The following is a 13,889-nucleotide window of genomic DNA, read 5'->3' as shown; positions in this document are numbered from 1 at the left end:
TCCAAGTTGATCGGGTTCTTAGGTCACATGAACAGCACTAATGTTTGAATTGCCCTCTTGACCGTGAAAATATGATACGGGCGAGTAAAAGCGCGTAAAAGAAAGGGAGAGTTTTTGGTTAGAAGGCAATGTTTTTGCTTTTAGGGTTTTAGGTAAAGTAATAAATACAAAGGGAAAACAATAAGGAGTAGGTTAAAAGCATTCTTAACTAAAAGTGTTCAACAATCCCCTTTTCTCTCATATTTGACTTTATGGGAATTTAATTTCTTTTCCTCAACCTTATTTAAAAAAAAAAAAAAAATTATTTTTATATAATTTAACAAGAACGATCAGAATAAAAATAATTATATTCGATTATTCGTCTCAAATTCTTCTTAATAAAATAAAAATATGATTAAATTATTCCATTTCTTAACATAGGTTTGAATTATACCTTTAGACCTTGAATAATTACGTGTTCGAGATATGATTAATGGTTAAAATAATTTTTATTTTAATAGGAAATATCTTTTATTTAAAAATAATTATTTTTATAATAAAATAATTTTGTTGGGTGGAAGCGCTTTTGCCAGGCTTTATGAAAAGGTTTATGGTGTAAGGTGGTGGTGTGGTGGGTGAAATTTAGAACAACTTATTTTAATAAATTTATATAATTTATAATTTATTAAATTCTAATATATATATAATAATGACATGTGTTAGGTATTTCTAAAGTATTGTATTAGAATTATCAATAAAAGTTATCATTATTATATTAATAACTCTCGAAAAATTTAATCAACCCAATTTATTTAGATTGGATTTTGTTAGATGAACACGATTCTCTACCATGGTATGATATTGTTACTTTGAACATAAGCTCTTATGACTTTACTTTGTGCTTTCCCAAAAGGCTTCATACCAATGGAGATAGAGTCGTATTCATCTATCAGGGTATTAGAGTCATGCCCTAATAGATTGGCAAATCCTCAAATGTCGAACAAAGTATTGTGAGCTCAAAGGCAAATACTCCAAAGGAGTCGAGCCTCGATTAAGGGGAGACATACTTTGTTCGAGAGGAGGTGTTAGATGAAAGTGTCCCACATCAGTTAATTTAGGGAATGGTCATTTGTTTATAATCAAATAATACACTCTCCACTAGCATGAGGCCTTTTGGGAAGCCCAGAGCAAAGCCATAAGAGCTTAGAGCTTATGCTCAAAGTCGACAATATCATACCATTGTGGAGAGTCGATTACGAGTTTAAAAAAAATATACGTTATCACTTCAAAATTTTTAAAATAATGTAAAAGGTGAAGGAATATTATTATTCTCCCTTTTCTCTCTCTTTTTCCCTAACAATTATTCGTTTATGCCTCAATGGTGGGGGCTATTGTATTCAAATCTTCATATCTTTACCCCTTCCTCTTTATCTTTTTAAGGCTAACTTCCATATTTTCATCCACAACGCACCATGTCGGTCCGTCGGTGGTTAACCCACTTATATCCTTTTTACCAACCTAACTTAAGTTTGATTTTGATTCTCTTTTACCGTATGTTGAGGATTGTTGGGAGTGAGTCCACATTGATTATCCTTGGGATGATCATGAATTTATAAATAAGGAATACATCTCCATTACCTTATGATAGTATTGTAGAGATCCGTGATTCCTAACACTATATTTGTTGAGTTTAGTTTCATGTGTTTCTCTAAAATTTTGGTGCGATTATTAAATGAACTAAAATAAATAATTTAAAAGTAATAAATATTTAATTTTTATGTAAATTTGTTAAATAATAATAATAATAATTGAGATTTTAGGAGTAAAAGATAATAAAATAAAAGTGATATTTTGTTAATCGATAATTGAGACTCCAAAACTTTAAAATAAGACAATATGTCTATCAATGAAAGAAATGTTTTAAACTTTTGAAGTCACATCTCTATTATTATTATTATTATTATTTATAAATATATTTATTTATTATTATTTATAAATATCGCTTTTTTTAAAAAAAAAATAATAATTGGATAGCAACAAAGCACTTCTGGTCACATCACATCCATACAACTAAATCAAACATATAAAATAATAATTTCTGTCTCTAAAAGTTTTGGATTATTTTGTAATTTTTTTTAGACATATTTTCAAAAAAAATCAGTTAGCTTGCATTTATTATTATTATTTTGTGATTGCATACATGTAATATTTCATATTATTCGATTATATGACCTAATTATGTTCGGACAAAAATTGTGACTTAATAATTTGAACGTGTGTGTCAGTTGTCTGGAATACATAGGAGGGAGTCTTGTTAGGTTTTACCCCAACTTATGGGAATCGACACTCAAATAGAGAGGCCAAGCTACTCTAATATACGACATTCATAACAAAATACTATATTGAAAGTATCAATTTCTGAAGTATATGTGAAGAAATCTTTGTAGGCTTTACTCCAATCGATAAAAATTGACACTTAGACATTGAAGTCGAGTCACTCTGACACCCGACCATCATGATAATAGATGGGTAATTGCTAAAAAAAACTTTTCATAAATTTCACGTGTCAAATAGTACATACAAACAGTGATGATGATGGCTACTCAATCGAGACAGGAGATGACCCGTTTAGCTCCAAGAGATGAATGGATCGATTGTGATGAAGTGAGTTTGAAAGAACTGCAAGAACCGAGAGCACAGGGAGTTTGTTTAAAATTTTGATTAATGATTAATGGATGATAATGAAGTGGGGCATAATTTATTGGAGAGAAATGTTATATAAATGAAGAACACATGCATGGTTGGGGTGAAAGGTGGAGTTATTCACATTTATTTGTTTAATGAAATGATTCAAACTTTATGGGTACAATAACATAATGGGTGTGTTTGGAGATATACATAGCCTTTTTAATTTCATCATCAAAACATTCCAATATAATTTTTCTTATATTTTTAAATTCTTACACTTTTTTTTCTCTAAATATTTTAATCAATATGACAACGTCTACCTTTATTTAATATAATATTACTAAAGAGTCTCATGTTAAGCACCATACAACTTTATTATATTTTTATTCACAATCCACTCTCCTTCGAGGCCCAGCGTCCTCGCCGGCACTCTTTCTTTCCTTCAATCGATGTGGGACCGCCCCAAATCCACCCCCTTTGGAGCCTAGTGTCCTTACTCACACACTACCTCGTGTCTACCCCTCTTCAGGGAAGAGCAAGAAGGCTGACACATCGTCCGATGTCTGACTCTGATACCATTTGTAACGGCCCAGATCCACCGTATCTTCAAAGCTTTAAAACGCGTTTGCTAGGGGAAGGTTTTCACATCCTTATAAATGGTGGTTTATTCTCCTTCCCAACCAATGTAGGACATCACAAACACAGACTAAATCGTTATTTTCATACAACTTCATATTATATAATTAGTCATAAATATTTAATTTTAATTTAAAATGATCCATTTATGTAACAGTCGAGGCCACCGCTAGCAAATATTGTCTATTCTACCTTGTTACGTATTGTTATCAACTTCATAGCTTTAAAACACGTCTATTATGAGAGGTTTCAAACACCATAAGACTAACAGTGATGCATAACGGGCTAAAGTATCAATGACTTCAAATTGTTATTGTTAGTATTAGAGTCAGACACTGAAGGATGCGGTAGTTGGGTAAATAATTTAAGAAAAGATTATGAAAAGAAATATAAAATTTAAAAGATTAATTAAGACCTTAAAGTCCCTTTTAGAATTGCCTTTTTGGAAGTAAAATAAAGGGTAGAAAAAGTAATTGCCTTTTAAAACTTTAATTAGAGATTATAAAATATTAAAAAACACGCAAAGGTAATCCATCTTTATATCATCATTTTTTATTTTTTTATTTCTTAAAAAGTTAGGAAAAAGTTAATTTCATCAGCACCCTTTACTTTTCTTCTTTTCTTTTTCACATTTATATATATTTTTAATATAAAATAAATGTCCTTTTCCAATTTTTAATTTGTTTTAGGTAATCTTTTTCTTGTTTTGATTTTTAGTTTTTTTTAGAAAATCACTTTTATATTTATAATTATAAATTTAAATTATAAACCAAATTAAAAACCACTTTAAAAAAAAAAAAAAAAAAAATTAAAACTTGATTAACATATTTAAATTTAATTTTTGTAACAAGAAAAAGCATTTAAAGTGTGAAATTAAGGTCCTCAATTATAGTTGGTTGGATAAAGCTGAAATGAAGGGATATAGATGGAAATTAAAATTTGACTTATCTTCTAATAAAATAAATAAAATAATAATAATAAAAAAGCAAATTGTAGGTATTAAATGGAACACATGCATGCCATATATATAAATATAATTGAAAAAAAAAAAATGAAAAACATAATTTTGTCAATATTCACTTAAAAAACATGAGAATGAAAGGACCCATTTTTTCTTTGGTGTAATAAAGAGGGTTTGGTGGATGAACATGCAATTCATTTCATTTTATGTCTTTATTATTTCTTATGTTCATACTTGTGCCTCAACATTTTTTGTTGCTCTTATCCACACTCGTTTGTGTTCGTTCGTTTTCATTTTAATCCAAGATCAAGGAAGACTGTATCCTAATTCTTCATAGTGATACTCGTGAATTTCATCAAACAAGATCAGGGTCTAATTCTTCGTAGCATGGACATGCTTAGCCATTTCTTATCAAATTCTTTATGATATGATCGATATTGTGCCACAATTTAATGACTTTTGTTGGATGATGGAAGCCCACATCGGCTAATTTAGGGAATGATCATGGGTTTATAAGTGAGGAATACTAACTTCATTCGTATGAGGTAAAGCAAAGCCATGGGAGCTTATGCTCAAAGTGGACAATATCATACCATTGTGGAGAGTCATGTTCGTCTAACAATTTTGACTTGTGGCAGCTACTCGTTTGTGTGCATAAAAATTAACCAATTATGAACCGTTCTTAGGTTCTTCGACTTTCTGATATCTTGTTGTGTATGTATGCTTGTTCTTCAACTTTCTGATATCTTGTTGTGTATGTATGCTTATCTTAACCTCTATAGCGGGTTACTTACTAAGTATTTTTAGTACTCTAATCTTTCAAAAATTCTTTAGACTTATTTACTACTTATAAATGATGTTGGCATGTATTTGGTATCAAACCCGAGTCGATCTTTGTTCATATTTTTGCATTTATTTTTGTGAAAAATACTCGAAAATTAGCGGGAAAAAAAAATTAACCGTCACCCACCTTGATTCTTTAATTGCTATATAAATTTAGAGGTAGTGAACATAAAAATATCAAATAATTTAAGAAAAAAATATTGGGAAGAGAAAAAAAAAAAAAAAAAGAAGTAAATTTATCCTGAGTCATCTCAGCCTCCCTCATATCCAATTCTTTTAACCATTTTTTCCGTTTGTTTTACAGTTTTACCCTTCCATTCAAGTATATTTACATCTCTATCCAACAAAGTTACAAAATTCCAGCTGCTTTGAACCTCTGCAAATTTCACAGTTTTTCCCCCACAACCACCTTGATGCTACAAGGTAATTGACCTTCTGAGCCCCGACAACGTATGTCGCTATCGGAATCGAGCTTGACCACCATGGACTCGAAGGCATTGGTAGTCGAAAGACGAGCTTTGAGCTCTTTTATGCTCGGAACGAGAAAGTTTTCGGTCCATTCTTCAACATTCGTGTTCCCGAGCCATACCCCGCTCGTGATCTTTTCAAGAGCATTCTCCTGTAGATCAAGTGAGATCTTTTCCCCAACAATGGATGAAAACTTCTTCTTGATGGTGCTTGTGATGTTGTGCTTGATCGGGGCGAAGTCTACTGGTTTGAAGACGATTGCATCGTCGACTGTTTTGAACATCTCTCGTGAGGCCGATGTTGTTGTGAACGATAAATGACGAGTGTTGAGGCCATGCTCGGTTTCGTGATCGGTTGTTACATCACTTGAATTCAATGATCCGTCTGTCTTCTCATCCTCTGCATCTGCTGATTCGTTAAGATCAAATGCTATGGCTGAACCAGTTTCCACTCTTGGTTTCAAACACCGCTCTTCACCGTGCGCCCATTCGGCTCTACGCTTAACTGTCTGCTCGCTAACAGATAGTTTTAACTGCCAAGCGCTTCTTGCTAAACTAGCAAACTTCTCTTCCTCGAGTGAATTCCCGTTCGATAACTGTTTCATATCATCCGGTATCCAGGTTGCTGTAAGGATGAAGATGATATTACCAAGGCTAATTTCGCGACCGTGAGAATCGGTGAATCGACCTCTCTCCATAGCCCGTCTTATGCTTCCACGAACCAACATATCAGATTCGTCAAAATCATCAAGAACAATGACAGAAAATCGGTTCCTTCTAACGGCCTCTGATATTCTATCTAACACAGTTCTACCACGAATACGTATCTCCGATTCTCCATCACTCCGTTTCGAGCCAAGACAAATGGTTACAGGATTGGATCCCGATACCAACTCTGCAAGAGCAGTTGCCATCTTCTTCTTTCCAACTCGATCGGGACCCAAGAATAAGAGCCACATGTCTCCTTTCGGAACCGTACCTCGTCGTTTTCCATTTCCCAATTTGAACTGAGTCACACTTGTAGCCAAGGCTGATGCTGCTTCTTGCTGCCACCATACCTTCTCTAATATACCTTTGAAGAGCCTCTTGTACGAGTCGATATCCGACGCATTGACAAATTTACTACTCTGCAGTTCACAGACTTTGTTCTCAGGTTCAGAAGATATGCAACCGAGAAAGTCCTTCACACGCTCTCTATGCGTTTCCTCAGCCGAGATCTCACCGTCGTTCATTCGCCCTAGAGCCAACTCAGTCCTTACAGGGCTACCCGATCTCGAGATCGATACAACCTTTTCGGATTGTTTGTTGACCAGAAGTGGATTTGTTTTCAGCTGCAGAGTTTCACCAAATCCTTTATTCAGCTGTAACTTAGGTTGGGAAGGTTGATGCCTGAGCAAATTCGAACTGTACAAACCCGTTAAAGGGAGAGACATCGGTATCGGTATCGGTACGGTTCTATCGGAACCGAACGTATTCAGATTATGGAAATTAGGATGAAGATTCAAGCACGTATCGTGCCATTTCTTCTGTAGTTCTTGAGTCTTCTGCTTTTGCAACAGTTCTTTATCCAAATTCTGAAACAGGAAAGATTCTTCATTTAACAAATGCTGCAGATTGCCGATGAATAAATCAAGAATTGCAGTCGAACTCACCTCGGTCGTGTCGTGTTTCTTTGCATCTTCATCTCGGGCCTTCGCGTTCTGCAGCCACGGAGGGAGAGATGATGCCTTGGCTCCTTCTGGTTTAGCTACAGAAGATGGTTTGTCAAACTCATTGGCTGCAAGTTTTTCGAGTTCCTGTTCATAATTTCGCATACATTGAGAGCAACAACTTGTTTTCTGAGAAGGATCAAGGCTCTTGTGCATCACCGATCGCATCGGAATCGTGGTCACGGTCGGGAATCCCTTGATCGAGGATAACGATTCAGCTGGGCTACTAAGAACCCCAGTGGTACCAAGCCTAATAAACAGGACACAGATTATGTTTGAAGCATTCAATCTAAACCAACAAAAGAATTTGATGCAAACAATCAAAATGATTCAAAGCTACAGAACAAGCATTCATTCATAAGCAGGTCGAAATCGATCAAAGACAGCAAGCTATACCTCGGAAACAATCCGGGAAGAGGCGCACGAGCAGCAATAGGCACAGCCTGCAAGTCCCAATCATTCTCCATGGATGGATGATAGACTTGACACCTTAAATATGTCTCACAAGTTGCAGTACCAATCAACCAAACCCGACCACCGTCGCCGTTTCCATATTTGGCAAGAAGCTTCCCCATCTCTGTCACCGCAGCACGCCCGCCTTCCGAAACAACCTGCTGCTGCTGCTGCTGCTGCAGCATTGTGACTGACCCCGAACCACCCCCGGTCGCAGGCTGCTGCTGAACCAGCCATTTCAAGTCCCCCATATCAAGAATAACCCCTCCATTACCATTCAGATTCTTCATTCTACTCTCCACCAAATCTCCCAATTCCTTGAGCCTATCAGAAGAACAAATCTCCTTATCCAAATGAATCACATGAACATTAGAGAGTATCCCATCACCCAATTCTCTATTTTCAATTCTCTTTAACAATTCTTTCACCACGGCTTCGGGCTCCGATTCCCCAACCAGCACTGGATTCCTCTTCTTTGATCGCAGCAATATGTCTAAGACCTTCCTGACTTCCTCCCCCCTCTGCTGCACCGGCGGGACGACGCTCCCCTGCTGCTGCAGCCGTGGATTCAAGTACAAATTCCTCGGTGGTGGTCGAAACCCCAATCCCCCAATCGGCGAAGAACTCGCCGGAGCCGGCGTATTCAACGACTGTTCAATGGTAGCCTTAACAGCAGGGCTAGAAAAACTAGCTTCCCTCATAACACGGCTCACACTCGGGTCATCAAGAATCGAGATAATCAGCTGTTCGAGCTCAACTTTAACAGCCAAGAGAGGCTGTTGCTGTTGTTCGGGGCAGCCACGGCGCTGATGGGCTTGAGCACGCTTAAGAGCAGCCATAAGCGCGTTGGAAATAGGCGGCTCAGCACCAGGACTAGCGTTTTGCGCCGTCGGAAGTCGCTCAAGGGCGACGCTGAAACAGAGCTCAAGCGCACGACACTGAAGGGGATGAGACGAATTTGGATGCGATTTAATACAAGCTTGCCGGAGATACCCACTCGGCGAAGAAAGAAGCGTCGCCGCCACATGAAGCGGCGTCGTTTGTCCATGAATCCGACGACCAGCTTCAGCTATAGAGTGATTCAGCACACTCGCCGCCTCCGGCGTAAGAGTCTGCTGAATCGTACTCAACCCAGCTCTCATTTACAATAGAAAAAAACACAAACCCAGTTCCCAAATTCCCTCAAAAACCAAACGAATCAAAGAAATCCGCAACTAAAATAAAAAACCCAGATGAAAAAAGTCAATAAAAAGATGAAATCGATCGAAAAAATCGACAAATTCCCATAACCCAGAAGAGAAAAATGAAATCAAAAGCTTAGCATAGCTTCAATCTTCTTCTAATTTCATAACAAGGGATCTAGGAATACATGAAAAACAATATATCTGTATCCATTAAGAATCAGAAGATGCTTAAGAAGAAGAAGAAGAGAGGGGAAAGTCAGAATTGAACAGAGACAAAGAAAGACGAGATCCCCTCATTCACAAGAACATCTTCTCTCTCTCTCCCTTTTATTTCCTTGTTTCTCTCTCTCCACAACTTTTTAGTCTGAACCCATCTGAAGGAATAACCCAAAATAAGGTAGACAAAATTTGGTGAGCAATAATTGGAAATAGTAAAAGAAATTAAGAAACAGAACCGCGAAGAAGAAGAAGAAGAAGAAGAAGAAGAAGGAGAAGAAGAAGGAGTGTCCTGTTACGATAAAACATGTCACAAACACCATAAAACAGAGGGAAAGCGAGTGAAATTCAAATGTTTTTAGTTTAAAACAGAGAGAGAGAGAGAGAGAGAGAGAGAGAGAGAGAGAGAGAGAATTTCTGGAAAATGAGGGAATTGGAAGTACTATATAATCAGTTGCAAGGATTTCTGGAAAATGCTTTTGGGGCAGAGGAGTATAGAGAGAGAGAGATAGAGAGCTCTTCTTTTGGTGTCATTAACCCCCAAAACCAAAACCAAAACCAAAAAAAAAAAAAAAAAAAAAAAAAAAAAATTCTTGAATGTAAAGGAAGAAGCTTTTTTAAACCAGTTTTGTCTCAATATATTAGAGATAATGGAGAGAGAAAGAGAAGGGGTCAGATACTGCCTTTTTTAGAGAGAGAATTTATTTTATTTTATTTTTTATTTTATTTTATTTTTTATTTTATTTTATTTTTTAGGGACTTTGGAATTGGATTGACTGTCTTTCTAGTTTCTTTTTAATATTTTTTTAAAAACACCCTAATAAATAATAATTACAACCTAATCTCACGCGCTTCCTCTTTTTTTTGGTTTGGGTTTCTTTTGGAGTCACTGCGCGTGTTGTACACGCTCTCTATTATTTTATTTTATTTTATTTTATTTTATTTTTTGGGTCTTCAGCTTTTTCCCACGCAATCGAAGCAATGGCAATGCACGGGTTTTCGCCTTTTCATACTTAGCACTCTCTTTTTAACTTCCTCTTTTTCTCTCTCTCTCTCTCTCTCTCTTAATCATATTATTATCTCTTACTAACTTTTGCATTACCCAATTTTTCTTACCATTAATTCTATACCTTCTTCTTCTCTCTCCCTCTCTCATTTGACTTGACTTGACCCGACCGTCATCGTGTGATCGATAGTTTTATAAAATTAGATTATGGGTCGAAAAATATTATCAATCATATATTGTGATGACTTGACTTCTACAGTTTCTGTTAAAGTTGTTATCACGTGTATGCTATGTTAGTAAGGGTTCGTGAAAAATGTTATTTTCTATTGGATTTGATTGGTAGAAATATGTCGTTTTCTTTTCGTGTGACTGTGTCGATAATTAACTTGTGTTCTGAGTTTTACCGATTATTTGGTAGTGTATAATTAGTAGTTGAAGAAGATTTTATCCTAACTACTTGGAATTGACACTTGGTAGATGAACAATGTATGTAAAACTATCACATTCATCGTATGAACGAACATACAACATGAGTCACAAGAAAATGCTTATATCTAACCTAATTCACAACAAGATGTATTCCTCACTTGGTTTATAAAAGCCTTTGTCTAATTCTAAAACATAATTAAGTTTAACGCTCGACTAGATTAAATGTGGTAGTATTACCAAAAGAAAAAAAACATTCCGAGCCTAGGTCACAACATTATAATTGAGTTCGAAGAGTGTTTTAATGTGACAGGGCTTAAAAATATTATAATTTGTGGGTCTAACTCGAAAAGGTTGTTGTTCAAATCCAAAAATCCAACGCTCGAAATTTTGGTCACTAGAAATTTTCAATAACAATGACATTTGGAGTGTCCTAGTGGCAGTAATCCACTGTTGAGCGTTGTTTAGGGAAGGCGACAATGCTAGAGTTAGCTATATGTTGAAGTGGAACAAGAGTGAGGGAGAGAGGGAGCAAAATAAGAAAGCACATACGAGTGATTATTATCAGGCTGACTCATCGATTGACGGCGAACTACCTCGACATCAATTGAGTGCAAGTCTAGATAGAAATTGAGAGTGGGAAAAAGAAAAATGAGATTAGGAGAAAGAATGTCGAATAATCGTATCTATATACAGAAAAATGTTGTATACAACGATGATTGTTAACGAGAGCAAAATACGTTGATATTGAATGAACCGATCGAGAGAAAAAATTGGTGAATTATTGCGTAAAAAATGTGATATTTTATGATAAAATTGAAATGAAAAAGAAAGATGTCAAACATTGAATTGCTCTCATTTCTTAGGGAATCAAACAAAAACACAATTGGGACTTGAGCGAATTGAAGTGAACACATGTCACCTTTTCAATCACACCCATATCTCAAAAAAAGGAGAACACTTTTCAATTATTCAATTATTATGGCCCAAATAGCAAAAATAAATAAATAATGTAATTTCATTTTGTGTAATATTATTTGATTTAGGCTAATTTCTTAAGAATATGTCTTATCAAATTAATATTTTGTTGACATATTTGGACACATAAACATGTCATATGTAAAGAAGAAGTTAATATCTTAAGAAGATTAACAAATTCATAGTTTGAGTTAAAAAAAAAAATCACTTAACAATTGGTAACTCGACAGCACGATTCTAGGCCATGTAAGGTGAATTGTTGAATCATAACTTATATATGAGTAAAGGAGGAGTACATGAATAAACTTCTGAGATTACATTTGAATGATAGCAATAAGGATAAGATGACTATTTATACCATAAGGTGTACCTTTGTTTCCGGTGTCTCAATCATATGAACTCCAATGTTAAACGCGTTTTGCTTAATGTTTGACTCGTGATAGTCTGTAAGGACATTCTTCATTCTTAGAAGCGAGGAATAAGTACCGTGAGCATGTTGTAAGGGATAAGTACCGTGAGCATGTTGTAAGGGATGCACAAGAATGCCGAAGCATACAAGTGTCAAATTCAGACCACAGTCTTTAAATAACTTAAAGTTAATCTAATGAGAGTTTTGATTTTTAACCAATTTGAGTATAGCATAACTTAACTAGTTAATATATATGTCTTCGTTCAGGTTAAAAATTCAAATATTTTATTTCGACTTATATATTGTTGAGCTAAAAGATAAGTTTCACCAATATAATCATTCAAATCTAATGGGTAATGATCCGACTTTTTTACACACGGACTATCAAATTTCTTACTTTTACCCGGGCTTTTGAAATTGAAAAATGAAAAAGTTGCGTCTGGACCACATTATAAAAAAATAAAAAAGAACTTTTGAAGATATGCATCGATTTAAATAAACCAATCAAAGGACTCACAATCTGTTAGACCCCATAAAAACATTGGAGTCATTCTATATAAAAACAACTTTCAAAATAGAGTTATAGATCAGGATAATCTATCTCAAACTTAACTAACACATAGACACTCTGACCACTTAGTCTGTATGTTGGAGACTAATTCTAAAAATTTATTAACTATATATAATGACCTAAAATAATACTCTGGTTCTAACCCAAAAACGTAATTCTAGCTATAACTAAAGGGTTATAAACTTGTTCCAATTAATAGTTATCTTAAAGAAAGGTGGTGACACGCGACGACGTTGATGATTAAACGTTGTTGGATGCTGCAACGATTAGAGGAGAAGTACACGAATGAATCGATAGAGATTACCAAATATGAATAAGAAGGATTTAATAAAGAATTAATATATAAAGAAATGAATGTGAAATACATTAATGATATTAAAGAGGGAGGAAGAAGTAAAAAGGGAAGAAAACAAAATTAAAAGTAGGGAAGAGGAATAAATGCATGGAAACAAAACAGGTGAGAAGCAAAGCGAGCAATAAAGGAAGGAAGGGAAAAAGGCAAAATTAAAGTTTTTATTTTTATTTTTGTTTTTATTTTTGGAGGTTAGGTCGGTCGGTCGGTCGGTCGGTCGGTTTTCTTCATTCATTTTCAACTTTTCGTTTTCAATTCCCTCAAAACTACGTACCACTTACGTCTCTTCACCTCTACTTTCCTTTTCTTCTTCTTCAATTTAATTCATTGCAATAATCTCATCTTTTCATTTCTTTTTTTTTTTTAAATCTAATATCTTCGTACGCGTTTTAAAATTGTGAGGTTAACGACGATATGTAATATGAAAAAACGGACAATATCTACTGGCGCCGTAAGCTTGGATTACTACAAATTGTATTAGAGCCAGACATTGGACGGGCAGTGTGCTAACGAGGACGCTAGACCTCCTAAGGGGTCGATTGTGAGATTCCACACCGTTTGGAGAAGAGAACGGAACATTTTTTTATGAGGGTGTGGAAACCTTTCCTTAGCATACGCGTTTTTAAACTATCAAACGACGACGATACGTAACAGAACCAAACACAAACAATATTTTCTAGCGATGAATTTGAATGATAACCCATGTAGAAATATTCGTAAACTCGTTAATCTCAAATAAAGTCGCTTTTAGTCATAAACTTTCAATTCCATCCTATTGCATCTCAAGCTTAAATAAATGTTGCAATCTTAATCTAAATATTAAAAAGTATCGCAATTTAACCATGTAATAAGCTTTTGCTCGGAATATCATTTATAAAGCTTTTTTCTTTATGAGTTCAATAAATAAACAAAATATGTTCGAGAGCTACAAAAATAAAGAAAGAGCCTCTCATCTTTAGGATCAATCTATATGATCCTAGTTCATTTATGTATCTCTTATTTATTGGAGTG

The 13,889-nt window shown here is 35.0% G+C and overlaps 1 protein-coding gene across 1 annotated transcript; it reads right to left on the bottom strand.

Moving 5' to 3' along the window:
- Window positions 1-5,218: 5,218 nt before the first annotated feature.
- Window positions 5,219-9,730, bottom strand: LOC111805401 (Double Clp-N motif-containing P-loop nucleoside triphosphate hydrolases superfamily protein). The gene is made up of 3 exons (XM_023690484.2): window positions 7,680-9,730; window positions 7,227-7,533; window positions 5,219-7,148 (listed from the first exon to the last, which is right to left on the bottom strand). The coding sequence occupies exons 1-3, from the start codon at window positions 8,876-8,878 to the stop codon at window positions 5,493-5,495; spliced, it is 3,162 nt and encodes a 1,053-aa protein (XP_023546252.2). The 5' UTR covers window positions 8,879-9,730; the 3' UTR covers window positions 5,219-5,492.
- Between the last annotated feature and the right edge of the window lie 4,159 nt (window positions 9,731-13,889).

Source organism: Cucurbita pepo, chromosome 11, assembly GCF_057944985.1.
Source record: "Cucurbita pepo subsp. pepo isolate OVF chromosome 11, ASM5794498v1, whole genome shotgun sequence".
NCBI lineage: Eukaryota > Viridiplantae > Streptophyta > Magnoliopsida > Cucurbitales > Cucurbitaceae > Cucurbita > Cucurbita pepo.
Note: the sequence above shows the minus strand (reverse complement) of the source record. Positions and strands in the feature narration are given on the sequence as shown.